This window comes from Centruroides sculpturatus, unplaced genomic scaffold, assembly GCF_000671375.1.
Source record: "Centruroides sculpturatus isolate CEXI.00-Female unplaced genomic scaffold, Cexi_2.0 scaffold969, whole genome shotgun sequence".
In the NCBI taxonomy this organism is placed as follows: Eukaryota; Metazoa; Arthropoda; class Arachnida; order Scorpiones; family Buthidae; genus Centruroides; species Centruroides sculpturatus.
Window position 1 is genome coordinate 227,271 of NW_019385162.1, and position 25,126 is coordinate 252,396.

Below are 25,126 nucleotides of genomic sequence, written 5' to 3' on the forward strand. Positions count from 1 at the left end.
TTTTCTGATCAAAATAAAAAAGAATTATATAAAAAGGATCACAGAAATAGCAGCAGAGTACCATTGAAACAATAAAAAGATCGCTAAATACAGTGTATTTAATATCTAAAATATGCAAGTCTGGTATTTAATATCGTTGTACTGATGTTAAACAATCTTGAGGCGAATGTGTATTTCATTAGTGTATATTCTTGTGTATTTTATAATTATATTAAATATAAATTACTAATACATTAAATTTAACAATTTTTTTACCTGTTTATACTTTTTTTGCTGTGTGCTTTTGTACTCTTCTTTGCTGTGTGTGTATATATACATTTATGCACCAAAGGGAGGCTTCTGTTGTCTTACTGACATTATTACTTAAATATTACAAGGCAAAGAAATTAATACTTTGCACGATATGATCTAATGACAGGATTTGAATTTTTATTACTTCTCATTTAAAAATTCTAAATTTTATTCTATTCTTATCATAGATATTTTTATTCTTTAACGAATTCAAATTAATTTTTTTACTTACGTAAAAGATGTAACCTATTCGTAATGCATTCGTATGATTTTAAAAGAAAACCATTTTAAATGACTGATGTGAATTTTGAATTTTTTTTTAGGGGAAGCGGTATTCATGAGATGTCTGTCATCTCTCAAAAACGAACGTGTGGAAGCCAGTAAACATTTAAAAGGACCCGAGAACACAAAATATGATGGAGATAAAAAGGAATTTATCGAACATATTCGTAAGGTTAGTTTTTTAACTTGAATATATTCGGTGGTAGATTTAAGGCTGTAGAAAGTGCAATAGCACGTTTAGCATTGGGATGTGTGGAAAACCACGTGACCAGGTCCTCCGAGAACTTATGTGGAGGTCTAGATAGAGCGGTCCTCTTTGCCATGTTTTTGAACAAATTAAATATGTAAAATGTTTGTTTTATTAATTTAAAAAGTATTATTATTATTACTACTAACGAAAAATAAAATAATTAATTTAAAGAGGTAGGAAGCAATTCAGGCTCTAAATTTTCCCGGGAAGAAAATCGCCAGATTCCCCCTTCTTCCTGATAGTCCTAAATGCGACTGCTTCCACAAAAGACACTTCACGCTGGTTAGGAAAGACAACTTTCTTTTCGTCCAAACCTCAACTCCCTATTCTTGCTCTCGATCTTTCAAATCTGTCACCACTAGCCAAAAGCATAAATCCCGCGGACAACTCATCCACTTTCCACCTGTACCTGTACGTGGAAGCATTCGAAATTAGAAGTTTAAGGATACTGTATAAGAAACAATTCGACTTAAGAAACTCAATTTAGACATTCTCACTTGAGAAGTGCGCGAACCGATCTGCCATATGTTAGGACTAAAATCCATTAATTACCTAATGTCAACTTTGTTACTTGATTTAATCAAGAGATTTGATAAAGTATTTATTCGGATAAAGTTGAAAATTAAGCTGACTTATTCAAAAACGATGAATAAGCAAGAACAAAACTTAAAATTCGAAGTTTATCCAGATTGTAGAATTATTCATTGTTGTTTAGATAGTTGAATATACAGGCTGTAAAGATGTAATTTAGACATTTCGATTTTTTCTAGAATCGTATATAAATACACAGTGTAGAGTAACCAAAGGGCGTTTCATCACATATTTCATTAGAAATAGATGCATTGGCAATGTCTGACAATATGAAACTTTCGAAAGAACATATTTGCGTGCTGCTGTTCTATTACTTTAAAAGTGACCACTACGCAACGAATGTTCACGATCTTATCTGCAAGGCATTTGTGAGGATAGTCAACAGACAAACCTGCTACAATTGGTTCAAGATCAACTCCATCCAGGTAACGATTCCACCATTTATAGACGATTCATCCTCTATAAAGAAAGACGTGTATTTGCGTAAATTTAAAAAAACATGTGGCAATTCTACATTTAAATAATACTATTAATTTAAATAATGGAATCGAAATAGAAGGCGCGTGGTGGAATATCGTCAGAGATAAAAGTCGGTTGTAAAAATGAATGTCGGTTAATTGATGGTGTACGAGCAGGAAATTTGTAAAAATGAAAAAAAGTCAGTTGTAAGTTTATATTGATAATATTGCTTTGTAAATTCTAAAAGATTGTAGGCTATTTTTGTTTTATAGCCTGAAGAGGGGTGACAATATCTGTATAAAAATCACCCGAAATGCTTAACTTATTTTTTGAAGAATAAATTATTGTTTTTCTGTTCTGAGTATCCTTGGTGTAAGTTCTTTGTTTCTGATAAAAGGGGAAGAAATTAAATCAACATTGTTAGATTTTGTTTTATTGTTTTTAAGCTAAAACCAACAAATGACGATATGTGATTGATAGATATTGATGGTGTTTGATTAAATTAAATTTGTTCTTTGCTCTTTGTTGATGGTTAGAAGCAATTTTTTCCTAAATACAATGTAAATATTTTATTTTTTTTTAATATTTCATAAGATTATTAAAATTCTTTAATAGTATCATTGAAAAATTTAACAGGTGTATTCAATTTTATATATATACTAGCTGCAAGGACCCGCTTCGCTGGGCAAAAAGTAACGATAGTGAAGATTAAGATAATTACATTATAGCCAATCTTACCCGTTTTCACAGAGTGCAAGAATTAGGTCCCCCATTTCCAGACTAATTAGAGACCTGGTCCCGATTCTATTTCTGAACGTCTCCTGTTCACGTCCAGTCAAACGAACTATTTTCAACGTTTCTGGAACGTTTATAATCGTTCTATAATCGAACCAATATTCGAATTTTATGTTCGAATTTAATTCGAACAAACTCGAACATTGTTCGAATTAAATTCGAACAAAACATTCGAAATAGAAAGCCACTTTCAACCACTTTCAAGCCCATATCTCCCGCACCCTTATAGCTATCGAGACGCAACCACCCCTATGCACGAATAGAGACTTGGGGCTACTACCACATACAAACACCATTCACGTGCGATGTGTAGTTTTTGCGAAAAAGTGAAATATAGAGACATACATGTCCATTTTTATATATATATATATATTAGTCATTATAAATATTACATGATAAAAAATGAATAAATTACAACGTATTTTATGTAGTCAAAATGTATATTATCAATCGAAAACATTACAATAATATCTATTATTGATAAAATATTACGAGAACATTTTCATTAAATTCTATTATGTTTTCATTTAATAATTTATTTTTATTTTATTTTATGGTCAGGCTCTTTATGCGTCAAAGATAGTTTCCTACACACAAGGTTTCATGTTGTTAAGAGAAGCTGCAAAAATTTTTAATTGGAATCTTAATTATGGTGCAATTGCTCTGATGTGGCGAGGCGGATGCATCATCAGAAGGTACGTTTATACATTTTATTTATCTGCCGAATTCATAAAAATTCAATCGTTCTGTAATTGAAATGAAAAATATTTCCATCGTTTAATCAGAAATGATAATGTCAATGTTCATTCTTCAGAAGTATTCATTTTTGAAGAATAATTTTAAAATGAAGTACGGTATATAAGAAGTATTTTAAAATGAATAGTTTAAATTTCTCTTATTTGATTACAAGTTAGTTACATATATCATTTATATTTAATAAATCTTTCTACATCTCTGTTAGAGGAATAATGCATAAATTATCGTAAATGTCTTCTTCAAACTGTTGATTAGTCTACTAATGTGTAACACATCTGGTTACATTAGGATAATGGGGAGTCCTGATTTTTGTCATTTACTTGTGCAGCGTTGTATATCATTAAATAAGATAACTTACAATTTGTTAAAAGAATTTGTCAAATTTTCATGATTGTGGACGTGTAAACTAAAAATCCGAAATAACTTTTTTTTTTCCTTTGCATGCTCCTGCAAAAAGAAACGTGCAGAATTTATCCCAGACCCACAATTCGATGCTTTTCTTCTTATTATTATTTTTAATTGTTCAACCTTTAGAGTTCAGAAGCTTTAGACAAACTCAGAAAAATCATTGAAATTTTTACCTTTTATCAAATTTCTAGAATAAACATTTCACTGTGAAACATTTAAATGTATAGTCATTCCAAAAAATACATTACAGTATATAATATAATTATGCGTTTTCTTCTCTTCCATTCTATATATAGAGCTGAAAGATTCTGAATAGAGCTGTATGATTAAAATGAGAAACTGTTGGTATGTTAGGACAAAATTTCAAAATTATCGCACGCGTGCTTGCTTGGGATAAAAGAATGTTGTTACTAGGAAAGTGATTTGTGCACCCGATACAGTGCGAAGCAGTTAAAAAAATCAAACAAGGTTCCGAACAAAGGACAATTTAATCCCAAAATCTGGATATTATTATGGACGACGAGTCTTATTTTATTTTGTGGACATTCAGAATCATCCAGGATTACGGTTGTTACTGTGAAAAAGGAAGAACGATATGTCAGAAGTAAAGATCAAACGTTACTCAAAATTCCCGCAACATTTGGTTTGAGTAGCCATAAGCCCTCGCGCGCGGTATCTGGTCTTCATCGCATTGTCTAAACTATGAATCAACTCGAAGTGGATCAAGTGACTAGTCTCATTCTTGAAGCACTAACGGAATGGAGATTGTGTTTCAGTCAGATATAGCAGCGTTCCACAAAACACAAATGCTGCTTGGATGATAGTGGGATGCGTATTGTATTGTACATTGCTGGTGAAAACAACGTGTCTAATGTGCCTGAACAGAGATCAATCGAACGGTTTCGGTTAACTGATACCGAAACCGTTCGATTGATCTCTGTTCAGGCACATTAGGCACGTTGTTCACACGTTTTAAAAGGTTCTAGTAAGGCTGAAAACCGTGGAGTAGATTTGATTTTGTTAAACTGCTCAAATGTTTTCTTTCAGTCTAATACTAATTTACGTGCATTGTTTATTCTGAAAGTTAAAGAATTCATTTGAAACTCTTTATTCTGGATTTTATTTACACATCCTTCTGAGTTAAGAATATTTAAAATAAATCTAAAAATTTACAATGCAAATATTTATAGTGTTTTCCTGGGTAACATCAAAAGTGCTTTCGACAAGTCTCCAAATCTCTCAAACCTTCTACTGGACAACTTTTTCCAAAAGGCAATTCAAGATTGCCAAGATTCGTGGCGTCAAGTAGTGGCAACCTCCGTCAAATTGGGAATTCCCACACCCGCATTCAGTACTGCCTTAGCTTTCTATGACGGAATTCGATCCGAGAAACTTCCCGCAAATCTTCTACAGGTATGAATTTCAATGAGTTAGTAAAAATAAATTACCCTCTATTTATGTGTGTAATTTCAGGCGCAGAGAGATTATTTCGGCGCCCATACCTACGAGCTTTTATCCAGTCCAGGAAAATTCGTTCATACCAATTGGACGGGTCACGGAGGAAATGTTGCCTCCACTACATACAATGCCTAAATTAAGCATATCCATTATTGTTTACCGAATCACGTTATTAGTTGAAAATCATTTGATTTTGTTAGAGAAATTTTTCAGAGTTAGTTTTTTTTAAATATATGAAAATATTTGGAGAAATAAAATGATGTATTTTTGTATTTTGTTTAAAAATCTTCTATACGCAACTTTTTAAATGTAAGAAACACAGATAGGGCCTATTATTGGATTTGGACCTTTATAACTGTTAAATTGATTGCTTAATTAGTATTGTCTCTCTACCAATAAATTTTGAAAATTAAGTGGCAATCTTTTGAAAAACTTACTAGAGAAATTTTAGCGAGTTTTGTGTTTCCGTAATAGTGAAAGTTCGTGTTCATTTCTCCAAAATGCGACAAAATTAAAGTATTTTTTATTTTAATCTTCTATTGAACGAACCGCAATGTTTTTCTTAAACCTCACGATGATCGTTATGGAAATTCGTCGGTATTAATTCAAATTAGATTATTATTTTTTCATTGGATTCTACCGAGGTAATCTGAAACTACTGTTAAGTAAATGTATGAGTTACTATTAATACAAAGCAATAGTTAAATAAATATAATAACTATTAGATCGGTATTTTCCAACCAAGTATCACAAACTCCTATGGACCTATGAGATTGCTTGTGAATGGAATATAAAATAAAATAAAAAGAGAACAGACTAGGATATTTAAAAAAGTGTATAATTTAATAATGAAATGCTCAAATTAAATAGGCAAAACTTCACAAGAACAGAGCGAGCTCAATATGTGAGTCCTAGTCAGGCCCAATTAAAAAATACCAGAATTTTTTATTAAATCAATGATTTATTATTTATAGTTTGAAAAAGACAACTCGAGATTTGACATATGTAAATACAGACTGGACAACCACCTTACTATTCACCACAGGCATCAAATTTTGTCGTTACGCCTGTCTCTAAATATTGGATAAATTACAAAAACTAAATTACACCTGCTGATATATCCGAATATTTCGTTAAAATCATAAAAAAACTCGAACATAAAGTATTAATTCGTCCGGTTTCCATCAAGCTTTGTCTGATTTCCGCACAAAAAAAAATCAAAAATGAACTTCAATAAATCATTAGAATCGTTCTAAGACGTAATTCTAAAATGATTCTGTAAGATTTTCATTCTAATTAAAAATTACTCTTATAAATTTCAACACATTACACATTCTGATAAAGTATAACTAAATGTAATCAGAGAGACCACATCACTGAATTGGGACGTTTTGCTACTATAAACATCTGTATATAACAGTACCATTAAAAGCGGACACACGTAACTAGCTCAATTGGTTCAAAAATTTACCACATCTTATCTGTAGATAAGTTGACCGTTTAACCACTTGCCGTACGAATTTTTTAAGGAATTTTTAATTAAACATAAAAAATACTTAAAACTGAAAAAAACGAAAGAAATGCGTTAATTTTGAAGAAAAAGCTTCAAACTTTATTTTCCATTGTCTCGCCTTTCTGCGAAATTTGACACTGATGAGTCATTGTTTGTACAGCTGGATGACCTTGAAAACAGCTGGTGTTGGATTTTCCGGGACATTCTCAGACGTCTCGGGAGGACAAGGGTTTAAAGTAGGGTGAATACTAGCTGGCGGTATATTTTTAAAAAATTAAAATTTTTATTGCGATTTCCGACCCCCCGATTTAATTAAACTTATATATAATAAAATATATTAATTAAAAAAATTAAAAAAACTATTGGAGGTCGTTTTTGACATCAGAAACTAGCTTTAAATAACTTTACCTAAGTAAAATCCGTGCACTACAACTTTAGAACAATTGATTAAATTTGATTAAAAAAAAAACACATTAAAAAACAATTAAGCGTTAATCGTGCGTCATTAAAGGTAAATTAAAATCGCGATAAAAATTTTTTCGCGCGGATAAAAATTTTAAAAAAAATTTGGAGACAAAAAACATTCCAAAAATCCAAAAAATGGGGGCGAAAGGACCGCGTTTTCTGTAACGCTATGTAACCTACCCAAGTTAACTCGGGTCCGGACGTTAGTGAGCAATGATAAACCTGTGACCCGCGCGGCAACTTACTCATTAAGGGATAATTATCCGCATTCAATGTTTGATAAGTTTCAAAACTTCGCATGTCATTTCTAAATACGGTATTTTTAGTTAGTGTGAGAGCGAGTTCTAAAAACTAATTATGATTCTCAGGAAAATTATCGAATAAACAATAGCAGATTTCCCATTAGAGGAAATATCTGTTTCCGTTATAATGACATCATTTTCAATTAAATTGCATGCTTCGAGCCCTTCTATTTACCATTATTAATTATTTCGTTACTATTATCAATTTAAGAATATAACGTCTTTCAGGGCTTATACGTGGAGACCGATTTTCAGATTTTAGTTTTTATTTAACATTAATATACAATACTTAACTAATTTTACAATAAAATTTTCTGCCTACTAATAAATATGCATTTCTGCATCATGTTTACAACTGATCAGTTTACATTTTAGACCGTTTTATTTAAATTAATGTATTTAAAATTTCGGACATATTCAAAAATTTAATAATGTAATAGCATGTCCGGAATCAGGAGTTTTGAGTGAAAAGCTGTGTATAATAATTGATTTGAAAGTTATTGTTTCTTTACAATTGTCACTCTTTTACGCTCTTTCACGTATTAAATAAGTCATGGGAAACGTAAATTCTAAAGTAAGCCATAATAATTATTTCTATCTGAAATTAAAATGCATTCTTATTATTCGATATTTTTATACATTATTATTTTAATAGATACTAAAATTTTTGGGAATTCGAAGCGAAGCCGACTCTATAAAGAAATCTTACTCGTATTTATCTCTCAAATCTTTCGACGATGAATCGTCTGTAGAAAGTGATGGCAATCAATGGAATTTATTTAAAGTAGGCAGCACGAAAATTTATTTAAGTGATGATATAGCCAATTTTGATTCTTTTGAATGGGATTACTCCTGCAGTAGTATTTCGTTAAAGGAAAGCAGAAGGGGGGAGAGTATAGAAAGCATTAAATGGAGGAGGACTGCATCTGGACATTGGACTAGAGCCGCGTCCTCCTCTTTTGAATCTTCTGTTCCTCGTAGATTCGACTCGATTATTTCCGATTTTCATTCCAGTAGATCTGACAATTTGGACGAAGATGTACGCAATATTCCTTTGCGGTATTCAGAAAGCGATTCTCTTAGCAATACTGATTACGAGTACGAAGACGTAGGCGATCATACGAAATCAAAAACGTTTTCTGAAAATCACGACGTTGATCAAAAACTTCGTAGGGATAATTATTTAGGAAATACTCAAAACTGCAAGAATAAATTTTTAAGCCAAATTCACAACGGATCACAGAAACAAGAGCCATTGCCTCTCGGCGATAAAGAATCTTTGGTAACTCTCCGCCCTGAAGCATCTTTGACTAATTTGAAGCAAGTTCAAAAATGTTTTTCTAGAGCACAAGAAAAACGTGATTCCGATTCAGAAATTTCAAAAGTGCGAGCATCAAAACGAATTGAATCGGAGACAAAGACAATAGCGAAGAGTCATTTGAATGCTCCTCGTCCAGAATTTACAAAAACTCAAATTTCTTCTGTTAGTAAAACTCGACAGAAAAATTCGGTAGGAAGAAATAAGAAAATTTATCGCAAACGCAGATATAAACGTTATCCAAAATCCGTATTGACTGATGAATCTTCCCCATCACCGGTAAATCACGTCAATTTTGACAGTTTTTTTTCTTTGTTTTGTACGAATTAAATTTATTAATTCATCAATTAAAACAATTTTTAGATACGTAAGAAAGGAGAACGAATTTCAAAGCCCCGTAAACAATTACCATCGGTCGATCAAAGTGAAAATTTGAAGCTGTACGAATTAACACAATCGTGAGGAAAGAAAATGAATGACGAAGATTATAAAGCTATTAAAATATACTTAAGAAATGAATCAAAACAGATTAATGAAATTATATACAATTTGTTTTTCTTCGTAATTAAAAACATTTTCACAAAAGATTTACAAATATTGAATTCTATATGATATTAAATTATTGGAAATATAAGTAAACGTGGTCTGTTATTTTAAATCTATATCTATAAACGAGAATGTTTGTTCGATATGCATTCCTAGGACGTTCCACTAATTGCTACGAAACTTCAGTTCCGTTAACATACTACTAACTTAAGGAAAGAGAGACGGACAGACAACAATGGAAATTTATAGATCTACAATTTTTTCAAATTGTAACCCAATAATTTTTTTATAAAAGTAATATTTACGAGAGGGCCCACCAGTGGCCAAGCGGTCTTCGTTCCCCGAACACTGGGAGTTCGGGTCGTGGGTTCGCGCCTCGCTCGGACGGGCTGGCCACGTGGAGTTTTCCGGGTTTTCTCCACGTCTGTAACGCCTAAATAGGGACTAGTTTCCCTTAAAAAGACCTTCCAAGGCATCTCCTAGGCAGATAGCCTAGTGTTGCATTGCCATAACTAAACAAACAATATTTACGAGAACATACTTCCCACGTATTTTTATTAATCTGTTACCAAAATTTAAAGACTTTATTCACGTAAAAATACTAAAATAATTCTTTTATAAGATTTTTTTATTTAACTCGTAAGATGTCAGTGTTTCACCAGCACTGAAGTGGAAAAGCCATTCGAAACTTTGTATGCAGAGCAACAGACTTCTACGACAAGGTTTCTTCAATCTGGTGAAGCGATACGAACCATATGACAGTCCCCATTTATATCGATGCATCAATCTACCTCTCTGCGACCCGGAATCAAATCCGGACTCGGCTCATTATTCGGGCCCATTATGAGTTGGGTCGAGTTCACAAAGAACCTTGTTGGTGCTCACAGAATAGAAAAAGTTAAACACGAGAACGGAGTTAAATAGATGAAAGTCGAGACCAGGAAAGTTTAGGGCAGAAGGCCCAGATTAACTAACTATATAGGTATTTCCGGTTTGCACCGGAAGTCACGTTATTTCGATTCAAAATTCCCCCAAACGGAATCGGATAAATAACCGGTACGACTCTATTGCTAACAGGAAAAGTATGATGTACAGGGGCAGAACACTACTATACTCCACACCGACACCGACAAGTGTTATATGCTACCTGTCCCAGTAAAGGTGTATTTGCACATCTATTTCGCGCTATATCATTCTCATTAATTCGGTGAATATAATATATATTTTTTAATTATATCCTTTTTTGTAAGAATTATATTTAGTTAATTTTTTCCCAATAGATGGAGCTGCATGTAAAACCAGCAATCAAATGTAGACAGAAATTAATTAATCGATATTTTCGGGTGGGATGTACGACATTATCCAAGTTTGAAGTGTTTACACGTAACTGCCGTAGCAATTGATCGAATGGCCTAGGAGTGTATAGCGAACAAACATCCAAACAAACAAACATTCTTATTTTTACCATCCGAATATCGCGATAAACGTGACACTGGTAAGCTGAAATAGCCAAACTCTTTTATATGGTTTTCGTTTTAATGTTTGTTATATTTGATTTATATAACTACAAAGGTTATCTTACGAAAGGATTTATTACACCGAATGACCAATCTAACACTTTTAAAAATTATTTATTCCTCTATTGTACACAATTTAAAGAATTTTTAAAATGTGATATGAGTGGGCGCTCGATGTGATAAACTCTTACGTAAGCTTTATGGTATACATTATAACCTTTGTAAGTTTAAATCAACTACTGTAATATAATACGATAGAAAGGTTAGAAATACGAAATAACCTTAACGTTTGTTTTTATTTTTTGCCAGGGCAATGCCGGTCTTACCTGCTATATATATAAGGATGTTTGTTTGTTTTTTCGCTATGTACGCTTGTGCCGTTCCACCAATTGCTACAAAACTTGACAGTTATCACATACAGTCGATCCCCCTATAAACGGTAGATACGTTCCGTTCTTTATGAATCAATTTTGTAGGAATCACAGCCAATCACAGCCCGACACGTGTGAAGTTTACGGACTACGGCTGTTTGAAAGGTTTTCTTCCATAAAATTAATCGATTCTAGACTAATCCGACTCAACATTTCCAAAATACGTATATTTTTTTTGGAAATAATCCGTATAAACTACGCTATAAACAAAAAATTGTAGGATTACTTACTGAGTGCGCACCGTTCGACATCGCCGTTGCTCAAGCTTGTTTTCGTCGCGGAACAGCGCAGCAAACCGCGGCCGCGATTTCTGATGTTATTTTTCTGCGAAAACTTCGTTGAACTTTGGAGACATCATTAATATAAATAATTTTAATCGCCGTTGAATAAGAAATGTTTCTTTCACAAGAAATGTATAAAATTACAGTGCTGTATTAGACTTACGGTACCTAATTTACATACTGTACAGGCGTTAGCTCGCCTAAACTGTCCGTAGCGTGGTGCTAGACGGCGGAAAGTATATATATATATAATTATAATAAAGTTACAATAAATTAATATATAATTATATATACAGTACCTAATTTATATATAATTATATGTACAGACGATACTAAACTCAATTTACCCGCCTAAACTGTCCGTAGCGTGGCGCTGGACGGCGGAAAGTAGTTCGACTGCCCGATGACGTTTTACGTAATTATAGGAGTTTTTTTACAAGGTTTGTACGGATACTGTAGCAATTTTTTCGCCGTCTTATAGGTATCGTAATTATAGGAACCCGTTTTATAGGGGGATTTACTGTACTTCCAACTTAAATAATGTCATACATCCCACCCGAAAATATCGATTGGATTTTTTTGTCGATTAATTTTTGTCTATTGCCCTTACACATAGCTCCATCTATTGGAAAAATTAAACAAAATAATTAACTAAATATAATTCTTACAAAAAATGGTATAATTTTAAAAACAGTAAATATATTATATTCACTGAATTACTGCAACAATGATATAGCGCGAAATAGATGCGCTATTACTACAATAGGTAGCACAGCGTTTGCCTGCGTTGACTGTAGTAGTGTTTTACCCCTGTACATCATACTTTTCCTGTTAGCAACGGATTCGTATCTAATCCATTCAGTGGAAATAACGTGACTTGCGGTACAAATCTGAAGTTCATATATAGTTAATCTGGTCCTTTTTCTCTTACGATTTCCTGGTCTGATCTCGAATTTCATCTAACTCCGTTCTCAAGTTTAAAGAAAGAGTGACGGACAGATGACAAACAGAGCAAAGTGGAAATATATAGGTTTACAATTTTTCATTGTAAACCCAAATATCTGTATTTACGATGTTTTTTTCAGAGTGGCGTCTTATCCTACGGATAAGAAAAAGCAACTGCCTAGGGCCCCCACCGACAGTTGTCTCCAAACCAATCTTTTATAAGAAAATATTTTTTTCAAAAACATTTCCTGGAGAAAAATATCTCAACTCAACACTGTACCGGGTACATGGAGCCACCTAATTCAAATTCGTCTTGGCTCCATGAAGCTATAACGCGAAAGTTATAGCTTTATGGTATACATCCACCATGGGCAAATGCGGCTCTTGCTTAAAGTGTTAATTTCTGCTTTCTATTATTATTTTTACAATTTTATTTCCACAAAATATGTTTATTAAAAACATTCAATATTTGTTTTATATTGTATTTATATTATATAATAAAATCGCGGTACAGAACTGCAGTACAGAATTAAAAAGTACAGAACTGCGGCTCCCGTGCATTTTGCAAAACCTACATTTCGGCTCCCACTGACCTGTTGCTTGCCCACCCCTGGTATACATTATAAGAGCCGCCGTAAACGTGTGCTAGCCAGTGGCGTAGCGTAGTGTGGGCGACAAAATTCCACAATAAATAATAATAATATCTTGTAAAAATTTGAACCATTTTATTTCGTATATTTCGAGCACCTACGATTCGGACCGATTAAAATGAGCACGGAATAGCGTTACCACACGGACAGTCTGGGAATCGACTCACTGTCCGGGTGAACTGTTAATTTTTCCTGGCAATATCGTGCGCAACCTGTCGACCCTTTTTTTTACGATTCGTATTCATACACATTTCCAATAGAGCTGTCATCTAGGTTACTTACGTTACTCCTACCCAAGTCTCCCTAGTCCCTAACTGTACCTGATTTCGAACCGGCATGCACTGCACATTATTCTTCGCATTGCAAAATGACATTACGCATGCGTCAGGAACTTCTATTCCAACAAATCTCACCTGCCGTCCGGGTCAGCGATTTTAATAAGGTGGCAACACTAGCACGGAATTTTTCATTACTTATTCTGTGAAGAAACTGAATTTTAGTCTTTTAAATTGAGATACTTAAATAAGGGGACGGCGAAATTTTCCTTTGCCCCGGGCGGCTGACACCCACGCTACGCCACTGAATCCACGTCATGTGGATTACGTTACGCGAGAAAATGTGTATGTTTGCGGCTGCTTCTTGCCCGCGTAGCTTACCTAGCAAAAATGGCTCATAACCTCATGGGAAAACAGGCGGAGCTTGGAAGCGCGACCAAGCGTACGCTAGCTCCAACATCCTGTAGTTTGCGGCGGCTCTAACACCGTTTATAATGTATTTTGTGGCTAGAATGCGAAAGTGACAGTCAAAATTCTCCATCGCGCAACAATTTTTCATTTGCAATTTTATAGAATAAAATGTAAATTACATGAACATATTAAAATAAGACAAATTCTGTTGTTTGCAAAACCTCGTAACGAGAAAAAAATATTATATTGTTTATAAAACAGCGCAGTCATTGATGGATAATCTGTGTCGATTTTAAAGTTATCGCGTTACTTGGGAGATTATTCTTGTAATTATTCAAAGTAAATTAATTAAATTAAACAAATATCGTAAATTATTCAAAATATGTTTACGAAAAATTTCTGCTTTTTGCGCCTGTGGAACGGTCTGGAAACAAACAAACAAACACTGTGATAACAGAGATTTGGGAAAGAAACAAGAATACATACCTAGAGAAAAAAGTGTAAAATATGTGCCGCTAAGGACCCATTCCTCTTCCCTCTCTTTGTCATTAAACAAATTAACGAAAAACTTCGCCAAGTCCTTGGAAAACGATGAGAGTGAATTTCTTTATTTTCAAGGAGTTTCCCGAAATAGACAACAGCAAAATTAAAAAGAAAGAATTTTTGTGAACCTAAAATAAAAATAAAAAAAAACTCCTTAGAAACAAAAATATTTGAGTCAAAGCTGAAACCTGACGAATTAGTAGCATGGCATTCATTCAAAGCTATGGTGACTGAATTTCTGGGAAGTAACCACGAATTTCTAGTGTCAGAGCTAATGGTGTTACCATATGTCATATCTTATCCCGACATATTTCTACCCAACTTAAGTGATACGATCAATGAACAGGGGAAACATCAGGCCATTTCTAAAATTAAATTTTGTTAGCAGGGACCAGCCAGGCTCAAGGATTATCGCTGAACTCTTAAAGAGAAAGCAACAGTGACGCGGCCGGATGGCCGAGCGGACAAGGTGGCAGCCTACCGCTCTGGGGGACCCGGGTTCGAATCTAAACGGGTCGAAAAATCCCCAGGAATTTTTCGCGGGTGGTCTGTTCGGATATGTCGAGCCCCGTTCCTCACCACCCGGCAGCCCCATTGTGGGCCTGGCCGAACCTATAATGGATTTGCAAGAAGAGGCCTCTTAGTGCCTACAGGGCGGAAAGGGTTTAAAAAAAAGCAACAGTGAAAATAACAGAGTCCATTGTACGTCACCGTATGTTAATTGTATATATTTTCCTACTGAAATATACTTGTAACATCCAAACCTTGCGCGATAGAGCGTTTTCATAGTCATTTTCGAATTCAGTGCACCCGTTTCCATGTAAGGCAATTTCGGTCCGAAGGCAAGAAGGAAACAAACTAAAAAAAGTTTTAATTTGTTTCCTAGAATTATAAATGAATCTAAAAATGTGTAATTTTTTAAAATTTATTTTAATAAATATCTAATCTTCAAATAGTTATTAAATTCCGTATTAAGTTTTATTAAACATATTTTTTTTTACAATTAAGACAATTCCATTTACAAATTTAATTGTTGAAGTCACTATTATTCAGGTTTTCACATATACTCATGACTGAGGTTTCTCATTTCCCGGTCTTTTGCTTGTCCCGGGATTCCGGGATAAAAGTGAACTGTTCCCGGGATAGAATCAATTATTTTTAAGGTATACAAAATATCTTGAAATTAAATGATATAATTATTTTTCATTTTTTAAAGTAATTTTAAAGCTTTGTATCATCCAAAATCATATTAATAATGCTGTGTAAGGTCTATAGGCCTATAATAAAAATTACCTTTAAATAACGTAGAAATTTTCACAAATAGAAAAAAATTAATTAAAGTTTGCTGGAAACTGCATACAACAACAAAAAAAAAAATGTTTTGAATTGAGTTAAAAATTAAAAAAATGAACTTCTAATTTAGAAGGTAATTTTCGTTTTTTAAATAAAATATAATACAAAATATTGCAAACTTTTATAAGATTTTAAAAAGCAAAGATGGTCAATACTCCGATAACTCACTCTAATTCTTATTTTAGTAATGAAAAGTCTTGCCACCGAGAATGCCCTTTCCGATTCAATTGATGTGATTGGAATAGTGTTTAATGCATTTAAGAGAAGACAGATATTATGTGTTTTTTCACCTGTAGCCTGGAAGATTTCGAGTTTGTTTTCGAGATTGTAGTACTTCTTTTGCTCTCTAGTATTTTTGATTTGTCTACCTCGGCTGCTTTAATAGCGGCATCAAGCTTATAGCTCAATAATTCGGCAATTCGTTTGGCTTTAATAATCAGGTTTATGAAGAAAAACTTCATACTTGCAGACTTTATACTCGTTTGTATCTTTGCCCAATTTGCACAATCTGGCGTTACGCATTTATTGAAGCTACTGGGCATGGTTAAAAATTAAGACAGCGTAAGCACAATTATTCCATATATTACAGGTTCTGACAAGTAAAGAATTTTCAGAGTCCTGCCACAAATAAGCTACGTATTGATTATCGACCATTTGTGACATGCCATAACGAGCAAAAATTTAAAAAAAAACTAATAGGTAGGTTTAAAATTAATAAATACAAATGTATTCTGACAGTGAATGAGATAATTATGCTTTTTATTTGCAAAATTTCTTAACCTTAACACAAAATAAGAAAAAAAGTGAATTTTTAAGAAATTTGCGGGATTTCCCAGGTTAAAAAAACAACCGGGATCCCGGAATCTCGTTTGAGAAACACTACTCATGACGTGTTTTCTTTGATTTTTTATTAAAATTTAATGTCGACTTATGGTGCATATGAGTGACCACTTTCTACCATTTGTTATGAAATTTGTTAGCACTAGCACACCGGCTTAAATACAGTGTAAATGTCTGCATAATATAAGTCGCCTTGCCTGTTATAGTCGTTTAAACAAGTCTTTAAACTCGAGAAACATTGCCTTATGTATTCGTCGTCACTTTGCGACGATAGGCATCACACTGTCATTGTTCTGTGGATTTTAAATTAATCTAAGCACGAGACCTCGGATGGCGCAGAAGTGTCTGTCCGTAAAGTGGAAAGGAAAGAAACCAAGCCAGACGAAAAGCCGAGTCCAGTTCATTAAGTTGTAGTCGGGTGAAAGGTCATTTCCGCGTGGCAAAGTTAATTTCGATGGAAGATAACCTCGGTGGAGAAAAGGTTTATTTTCTGCAGAAAAAGAAAACCCTTTTCCACCAAGGCTTCTTCTCTTGATTTTTTCAGGAGAAGAATTTCTTGAAAAATGGGTGAAATCTTGGATACATCACCCAGCTTCTGCCACCCCATTAAATTCAAAATGGAAACTAATTGCTTCACTCTAACACAAGAGACGTAGCAGACTGATGGTCATTCTGGCAGTCTTGTGATCAATGTTGGCACCCATCGTGCCATCAATTTGCAGTAATCCAGTATGTTGCAGATTGTGTAGAGTGATCAGACATAGCCATCATCCAATCCATCTGTTGGTGCAAATTATGGCCTCCACTGTTGTGACATTGTCTTTTCTGGTGGATGTTGATAGTAGTCTAGGTCACTGTTTCAAAAAAATCTTACAATCATCATGGAATTGCTTGCATCATTGACATTACATCTGACCACAAACTTACAGCAGTTGCTTATGAATCTCTGTACCAGATACAGTGCCGGCCCGAGGCAAGTTTAAGGATGGAGCGAGATCCTATTATGGCGCCCCTTTGGTGGCCCCTAATTTATACCCTTTACTTTTCTTTAACACTGAGGCGCCACCTAAAACTTAGCGCCTGGAGCGGATGCTCTGTTCGCCCTATGGTAGGGCCGGCTCTGACCAGATATGCCATGTTCCCACTCATAGTGGACATGTGGCAAATCCATTGCGTAGTGTCCATGTGCTTGCACTTCATCCTTTGTCCATGTTTCCCATTTTGTTTCTCGCTTGTCAGTGTAATGGGCAAGCACATTCTGTGCATTGCTTAAACTTCCGATTGTTGGTGTGCATGCACCATTATGCTGAAATACAACACAACTTGAGAAGAATGATGCCTTTACTAGTACATGGTATTTTTACCCCAAAAGTGCTATAACTCTGAAAATATGGATACAATACAATAAAATTAAAAATAAAAATGTTCAAATAGAAAATCATTGGTCAAAAATCATCTTTTGAGATTCCTCAGAATGAAAATTAAGACACTAAACAACAATACTTGTTAGGTCATAATTCAACAAGTCACATCAAAAAAGTTAAATTATATCCATTATTATAAATAAAATTATAAACTTTTAAAAAGTTTATTTTTTGGTATTTAATTTACATACATATTATAATTATCTCTATTTTGAATTTCTGATACTTTGATACTTACAATATATGAAGCATGCAATGCCATAACATTGTACATGTCATTTTTTTCTAAATATGTTTTATCAAATAATTGAATTCTAAATGCAATGTTTTCTGCTGCAAAAAATATTGTGACAATATTAGTACTGTATGTGGCTATATTTTGAAGTTGAATTTATGTGAAGCCATAACGTTTAAAGCACCAAATCACATGACTTTTGGCACTTAAAATATTACAGCTTATATTTACTTNATGTTAATCCAGATATCCGGCAATTCAAGGGTGGGGGAGTTGCACGGGGAGAGCAGTTTTGTGAGGATGGCCTCCCAAATAAGCAAGAAAGCGCTCGCAAGAATAAAATATTTTAATTGTATTTAACGCCTTAGTGTCTGAAGTTTTTGAAGAAGCTTTAATTAAAACATTACAGTATTCCACACTTCATAAATTCCAATAGAAATGTTGTATCATATATTGTAAACATTCACTAACAACATAATTTTGGTATTTGATAGCAGCTAATTAATGATTATTATTTTGGTATACAGCAGTGCAAAAGTATAAACTTTTTTTAAAACTCTTCCTACCATGTAGACCTGCCTGAATCCAAGATTGGATGATGAGAAATGATTTTGACATATCAAAATCTATTTTATTTTTGACTCTTCCCAACCTGTTAGCACTGAAATGCCTTTTCTTTTTTATCATACTCATTGTTGGTTTGGCCAGGCCCACAATAAGAGTGACTGAGTTGTGAGAAATGGGGTCTAAAATATCTGGGAGACCAACTCTCCCAAAAAATTTCTAGCTAAAACTGCCCAAATTCCATCCCAGGTCCAGAGCAGTAAGCTGATACCTTAATTGCTTGGCTACCTGGCCATCTAAATAACCAGTTCAGACAACTTATGAAAATTTCTGAAAACCTAATCCAGACTCATCCAAATCCTCCAGAATGGAAGGTGGATAACTTTTATCACTGGACCATCCAGCCAGAATGAATTATTTGATAGAATTTACTGTTTCCTAAATCAATTGTCATTGTTTTATGTAACTACAATAATTGAGGGTCTTACTGGAAAAATGGCACATTCTCCAAAAGTACAGAAAATGTGTTACAGTAGTCTCGAAAACTCGGCCTAATGTGGACCGAAGGGAGGCCGAGTTTGTGAAAATGCCGGGTTATCGGGAATGGGGTTAAAAAAGATAAGTATGAGTGTTTCCTCAGAAAATACTGTACTGTACTTGNTTTCTGAAAACCTAATCCAGACTCATCCAAATCCTCCAGAATGGAAGGTGGATAACTTTTATCACTGGACCATCCAGCCAGAATGAATTATTTGATAGAATTTACTGTTTCCTAATTCAATTGTCATTGTTTTATGTAACTACAATAATTGAGGGTCTTACTGAAAAATGGCACATCCTGCAAAAGTACAGAAAATGTGTTACAGTAGAGTCTCGAAAACTTGGCCTAATGTGGACCGAAGGGTGGCAGAGTTTGTGAAAATGCCAGGTTATCGGGAATGGGGTTAAAAAAGATAAGTATAAGTGTTTCCTCAGAAAATACTGTACTGTACTTGTATGTATTGTTTACTTGAAAATACAACAGAGAATAAACTGCCCAAATACCCTTAAACAAAGGAAAAGTACATCCTTTATGAAGGCATAGAGCCTTTACTACATGAAAATGAAAATTAATGAATACACTGTGTACAGTAATTTACCTGATAAGACAGACCTCAGAAAAATACTTTATGAGGCATAAAGCTGTTTATAATGAAAATTAATTAATTAAGGATTTTTTTGCCCTGCTAGGGGTGGCGAGTTATCTGGACTGCCAAGTTTTCGAGACTCTACTGTATTAACAAATTTGGATTTATTCATCATTGATCAGTTTTCTAAGAAACTTTCACAGTTCAATTACATTCTCCATGGGTTGTACACCCAAATTAGTAAAATGTTGCATATTAAAGTGCTGTTGAAATGAAATGAAACAAAAATCTTCATTCGGGATGTACTATTTTTCTATCAAGTCCCTCAATTATTAATTATCTTTACAGAGAAATAAAAATCAAATTTATATGGAAGTATGAATTTAAATAATAAAATATTTTTCATTTAAATTCTAGTTTTAATTTTCATATTTTTAAAATATATGACAGGAAATATAAACATGTATTAATGGATTTAGGTAAAATAAGTAGAGTGTAAGAATATTATTAAGATATTATTATTTCAATGTGAAAATATATTTTACTAAATGTTAAAAAGAAATTAAACATACAAAATTTTAAATAGGTAATGATTTATTTGCTGTTTTTGTTACAGTACTTGTAAATATCTTGGTAAAAAATTTCATCCCTGTTTGGCCTCCGGGAATATAACTCAAAACATACCTAAAAAAAGAACAATTAAAATCTTAATAAAATTTATAAAAAAATATGAAGAACTTTTTTATATTGAAAATTATACAAAATAGCAAAATTTTTATATACACATTTCTATAAATTTTTAAAAATAAAAATAAAATTTTAATAATATATAAAGTTTTATGAGTAAGTGATTTTACTTTGAATTTGTGCAGAGCTCTGGAAACTTAAACATATGATAACTGATGTCCATATTCACAATCAAGAATGTAGAGTTATAGTTTGAAGCTAAATAATACATATAAATACGTATTGGTTAGGTTCAAAAATTGTTAATTGTTAACTTTGTACTTAGTTAACCAATTAACTAAATTGTTAATTGGTTAACTTTTAACTCTAAGTTTTGATTGTGTACAACATAGTAACAACTTTCTCGATTATCACCCCAAAAAATCTAACAGTTAATGTTCAAGTTCTGTCTTTGAAATAAAAATATATATGCTTTTAGACAAATCATAATGATAAAATTAAAAAATAATAATACAAAATCAAAGTTGAAGAAGCAAACTTAATAATATATAAATAAAATTACAATTGTTAAAAATAAATTTTAATCTAAAACATTTTAAAAAAGCTTATTAAATTCTCTTTTTAATTTTTTTCTTAATTTTTTTTTTATATTTTCTGTTTGGAAAAATTATTTTACAACAATCCTATTTTCATTATAATCATCAAAAGTGAACTAAATTACTACACAAGTAAACTAAAAGTTTTTATAAACTAAAATAAAGAAATAATACTTCAGAGATTTATCTAATTATAACACCAGATCATCAAAGTTGAAAAAGGGATCCTTGAATCTAATTGAATTTGAATCTATAAACTGATAGGAAACCTCCAGTCTTTACAGGTTGGAATTTAATAACTTTAAATTCCAACCTGTAAAGTTTCATTTGTTACAAAGAACCTTGAATTTTTAATCAATTTTAAATAATTGATTCTTTAAGTAAATGAAAAATGGAACAATCCTGAGAGAGGCCACACTTGACAAAAAAATTTTATTCAAAAATGTTTTCAGAAAAAGAAAAAAAGATCCCTACACATATGATTATATCCTTTCCCACAGACTTGCTTCCTTGTTTGGGGTGACACATCAAATGTGTCACTAGGAATCAAATGCAAAAACTGTCATTGGACATGGAGGACAATTTAACCAAAAAAGGACAAGAATTGCAAGGGGAAGGACTCCCAAATAAAGGAGAAGGTCCGATGACATGACAGAGAGTTTGTCTGACAGAGGAGTTCGTCCACATCAAAAGTTCATCCATCCTAGAAGGTTGGTCATGTGTGTACACTCAGATATACTTCTCTGCTGATGCTCCTCTAATAGCCAGCGATCAGAAGCTTAACCACTGAAAGCTGATGACCTCAAGTACCCACCAAGGACGTGTCTCCACCGAAAAAAGACCCAAATCAAGAAAGCGATCTTCAGGTAAATACCATGTGCGAACATTTGTAAACTCTCTCTCTCATTTAAAGCATATGTGTAACTAGTTTATATAATCAATAAACGGGCATTATTTTCTATAATCGAATTGTAAAGTGCACTTCTTTTGCCCAATCGGTCACCATCTCGAGTCCAACTGCCCACAGATGCGACCGCTCGCATGAAAAGGCGAACATAATGGTCTCTGTGTCTACCCAGAAGACACAGTAGTGTCAATCCCGATGAATTAGTCATTGCAGTCTTTGCCGATGCGATGTTGACCCTTCGGTCCTGTGGTGCCGAAGCATAGAAGGGCACTTTGTGCATTGTCACAATCCTGTTCATTACTGTATAATTTTGTATAATAATGAGCAAGTGAATGAGCAAGTGAACAACTTTCACATTAAAAAAAAATTAGACATTTCTATTGAACCTACAAAATAACAAAAATATATAGGGTTATCTCATGATTGATATGATATCATCAGAATTATGCCAACATCTAAAATTCAGATTTTACAGAAATAAAACAGGTTTAATGAAGACATTCAAAAATTTCCAGTTCAAAAGTAGATTTGAAAACAGAATATGCAGTAAGTAATGTTTAAAAGTAATTTTTAACCATAAGTTCTGCAATTTTGTGAAAAACTTCTGAATTCAACATTAATCACTCAATTCATCATTACATATTAACATCAATTTTGTTATTCACTCATCAACATCTCATTATTTATATGAATTATTGGACAATAAATAATTTATGTTGAATAGAAAAACATTCTTAGAATCAAAACTTTTGCTAAATAATAAATACTCAATGAAAACTGATAATCATATCATACATCATCAAAGTTGTGTTTAAAGTTGTTACTTAGAATGCTGAGTCAGTCAAAATAATTTCTTAAAGCACCTTTAATTTGTTCATTAATTTGTTAATTTATTAACACAGAATTAATTAATGTTAAATTTTATTTAACTTTACATCAGGATATTATTTTCAATTCAATTACTAAAAGATAAAGAACTTACCAAAAAAGTGCAATAACTTGAAACACAGCACAAATAACTGTTAATAAGGTACTTCTGGCCTGAAAAACACAACTTATCAATTTCACTTTTTAATTTACTTTTAAATTTTGTAAGTTTTTGAAATTAATCTATTCATAAAAAATTTTAAATCATTTCTGTGGCGACAGCTTTGGCGATAAACCCCAAAGTCGTCACAAGGGGGAACCCCTGACCTGACCTATGACATCACACACATTCTTGTTGGATTGGGACCTCTCCAGACGTGCGTAGTAACACCTCGTGTTTTAACCTGTACAGTCGCGCCATAATTCATATATAGAATAAATGATAATCTTTTATTGTATGTGGCCCTGTTTGTAATGAGTAATTTCACACGAACTGGTGACCACAAACTGGTGAGCCGAACGTGATATATGTTTTATGGTGCCTCTACCCGACGAAGGACTCTATCGTGCGACATGAAAATTCCATCCATTCGCATCGGATACAACGTTGGACTTTCATCCTTTTTTGGAACTGCCAACTCATACAACTAGACCTTCGAAACGTGTAACCACGGATAATTTTTCGTCGACGGTCGACTTTTCTCAACGAAAAGGTATAGTACACCACGTGCTACCCTTCTTTGTCCTCGCGCCACGTGCTATCCTTTGTTTCCTCGCCACGTGCCTTTACGTGCCATCGTTCTTCGTCCTTTCCCCACGTGCTGAACTGCGCGCACAACGCATCATTTAAGGATAACTACCCCCGCACTGCCACAACTACGTAAAAAAAATCATCATGTCTGAGGCAGAAATTAATGACGATCACCGTCACATTTCACGCATTGCGATCAGACCCCCACCCTTCTGGAAGGGCAACCCTAACTTATGGTTTGCTCAGTTGGAAGCACAATTTTCGATAAATAACATAACCGTCGACGACACCAAATTTAAACACGTCGTTGCTGCAATAGAGCCGGAAATTTTAAATTCGGTGCAGGACCTAATCCTCAACCCGCCCGACCAGAATAAATTTTCCACGCTAAAGGCTCGTCTCATCGACGTCTATTCCGAGAGCGAGACCTCCAAAATCAGAACTCTTCTTCAAGGGTTGGAACTGGGAGACCAACGTCCATCCTTCCTATTATCACGGATGCGCGACTTGGCCGGAAACCATTTTAGCGAAGACCTGCTACAATCTCTCTGGCTGTCGAGACTTCCTCATAACGTACAGGCCATTTTAGCCGCATCTAAGGAAAAACTCCAACAACAGGCCGCCATGGCCGACAAGATAATGGAATTAGTCTCCCCCGGTCACATTCAAACGGTCGAACATGACCTTGCCACTATCTCCACCCTGAAGAACCAGGTTGCGGAATTAGCCCAGCAGGTCAAAAACCTCACCATATCCATCAACAACCAATGCCGTTCCTTCACACGTTCTGATTACCCTCCCAACAACAGGAGGCGCCGCAGCAAATCGCGACAGAATCAACAGCACAGCACCCCACACAACGACATGTGTTACTACCACGCTACTTTCGGGGAGCAGGCGAGAAAATGCAAAGCCCCTTGCTCCTTCCGACCGTCGGAAAACTGACTAGGCGGGCGCTTACGGCCAGAAGCCTCACCCGCCACATCGATCGAATCACCATGGCCGACCCTACTACGAAATACAAATTCCTAATTGACACAGGCGCCGACATCTCCGTTATCCCAAAAAGTTCTAACATGTATTTATGCAAACCCGACAAGCTAGTCCTCTTTGCTGCAAACGGAACGCCTATTTCAACTTACGGAACAAAACTATTAACACTCAACTTTAACTTAAAGCGGAATTTTTCGTGGCCATTTGTAATCGCCGACGTAACCCAACCCATCATAGGAATCGACTTCTTAACTAAATTCAACCTACTGGTGGACGTTAAAAACAATCGACTAAT

General features: G+C 34.0%; 4 protein-coding genes across 5 annotated transcripts in view; 3 read left to right on the forward strand and 1 right to left on the reverse strand.

The window, feature by feature from the left end:
- The window catches only part of LOC111635625 (6-phosphogluconate dehydrogenase, decarboxylating-like), a 57,939-nt gene extending 52,236 nt beyond the window's left edge, over nucleotides 1–5,703 (forward strand). For both annotated transcript variants that reach the window (XM_023380641.1, XM_023380640.1), the window contains exons 9-12: nucleotides 615–745; nucleotides 3,230–3,363; nucleotides 5,023–5,245; nucleotides 5,306–5,703. In XM_023380641.1, the coding sequence (XP_023236409.1) occupies nucleotides 615–745; nucleotides 3,230–3,363; nucleotides 5,023–5,245; nucleotides 5,306–5,425 (608 nt within the window). In that variant the 3' untranslated portion in view covers nucleotides 5,426–5,703. The remainder of the gene's footprint in view (nucleotides 1–614; nucleotides 746–3,229; nucleotides 3,364–5,022; nucleotides 5,246–5,305) is intronic.
- Nucleotides 5,704–7,977: 2,274 nt separating this feature from the next.
- Nucleotides 7,978–9,468, forward strand: LOC111635628. Its single transcript, XM_023380644.1, has 3 exons — nucleotides 7,978–8,144; nucleotides 8,226–9,167; nucleotides 9,252–9,468. The coding sequence occupies exons 1-3, from the start codon at nucleotides 8,124–8,126 to the stop codon at nucleotides 9,348–9,350; spliced, it is 1,062 nt and encodes a 353-aa protein (XP_023236412.1). The 5' UTR covers nucleotides 7,978–8,123; the 3' UTR covers nucleotides 9,351–9,468.
- An 11,140-nt stretch (nucleotides 9,469–20,608) lies between these two features.
- LOC111635627 (protein transport protein sft2-like) overlaps nucleotides 20,609–25,126 on the reverse strand; it is a 24,959-nt gene continuing 20,441 nt past the window's right edge. Inside the window, exon 4 of the mRNA XM_023380643.1 lies at nucleotides 20,609–20,714. Coding sequence (XP_023236411.1) covers nucleotides 20,609–20,714 — 106 coding nt within the window. The remainder of the gene's footprint in view (nucleotides 20,715–25,126) is intronic.
- On the forward strand, nucleotides 23,248–24,984 carry LOC111635626. The gene has a single exon (XM_023380642.1). The coding sequence runs from the start codon at nucleotides 23,983–23,985 to the stop codon at nucleotides 24,781–24,783; it is 801 nt and encodes a 266-aa protein (XP_023236410.1). The 5' UTR covers nucleotides 23,248–23,982; the 3' UTR covers nucleotides 24,784–24,984.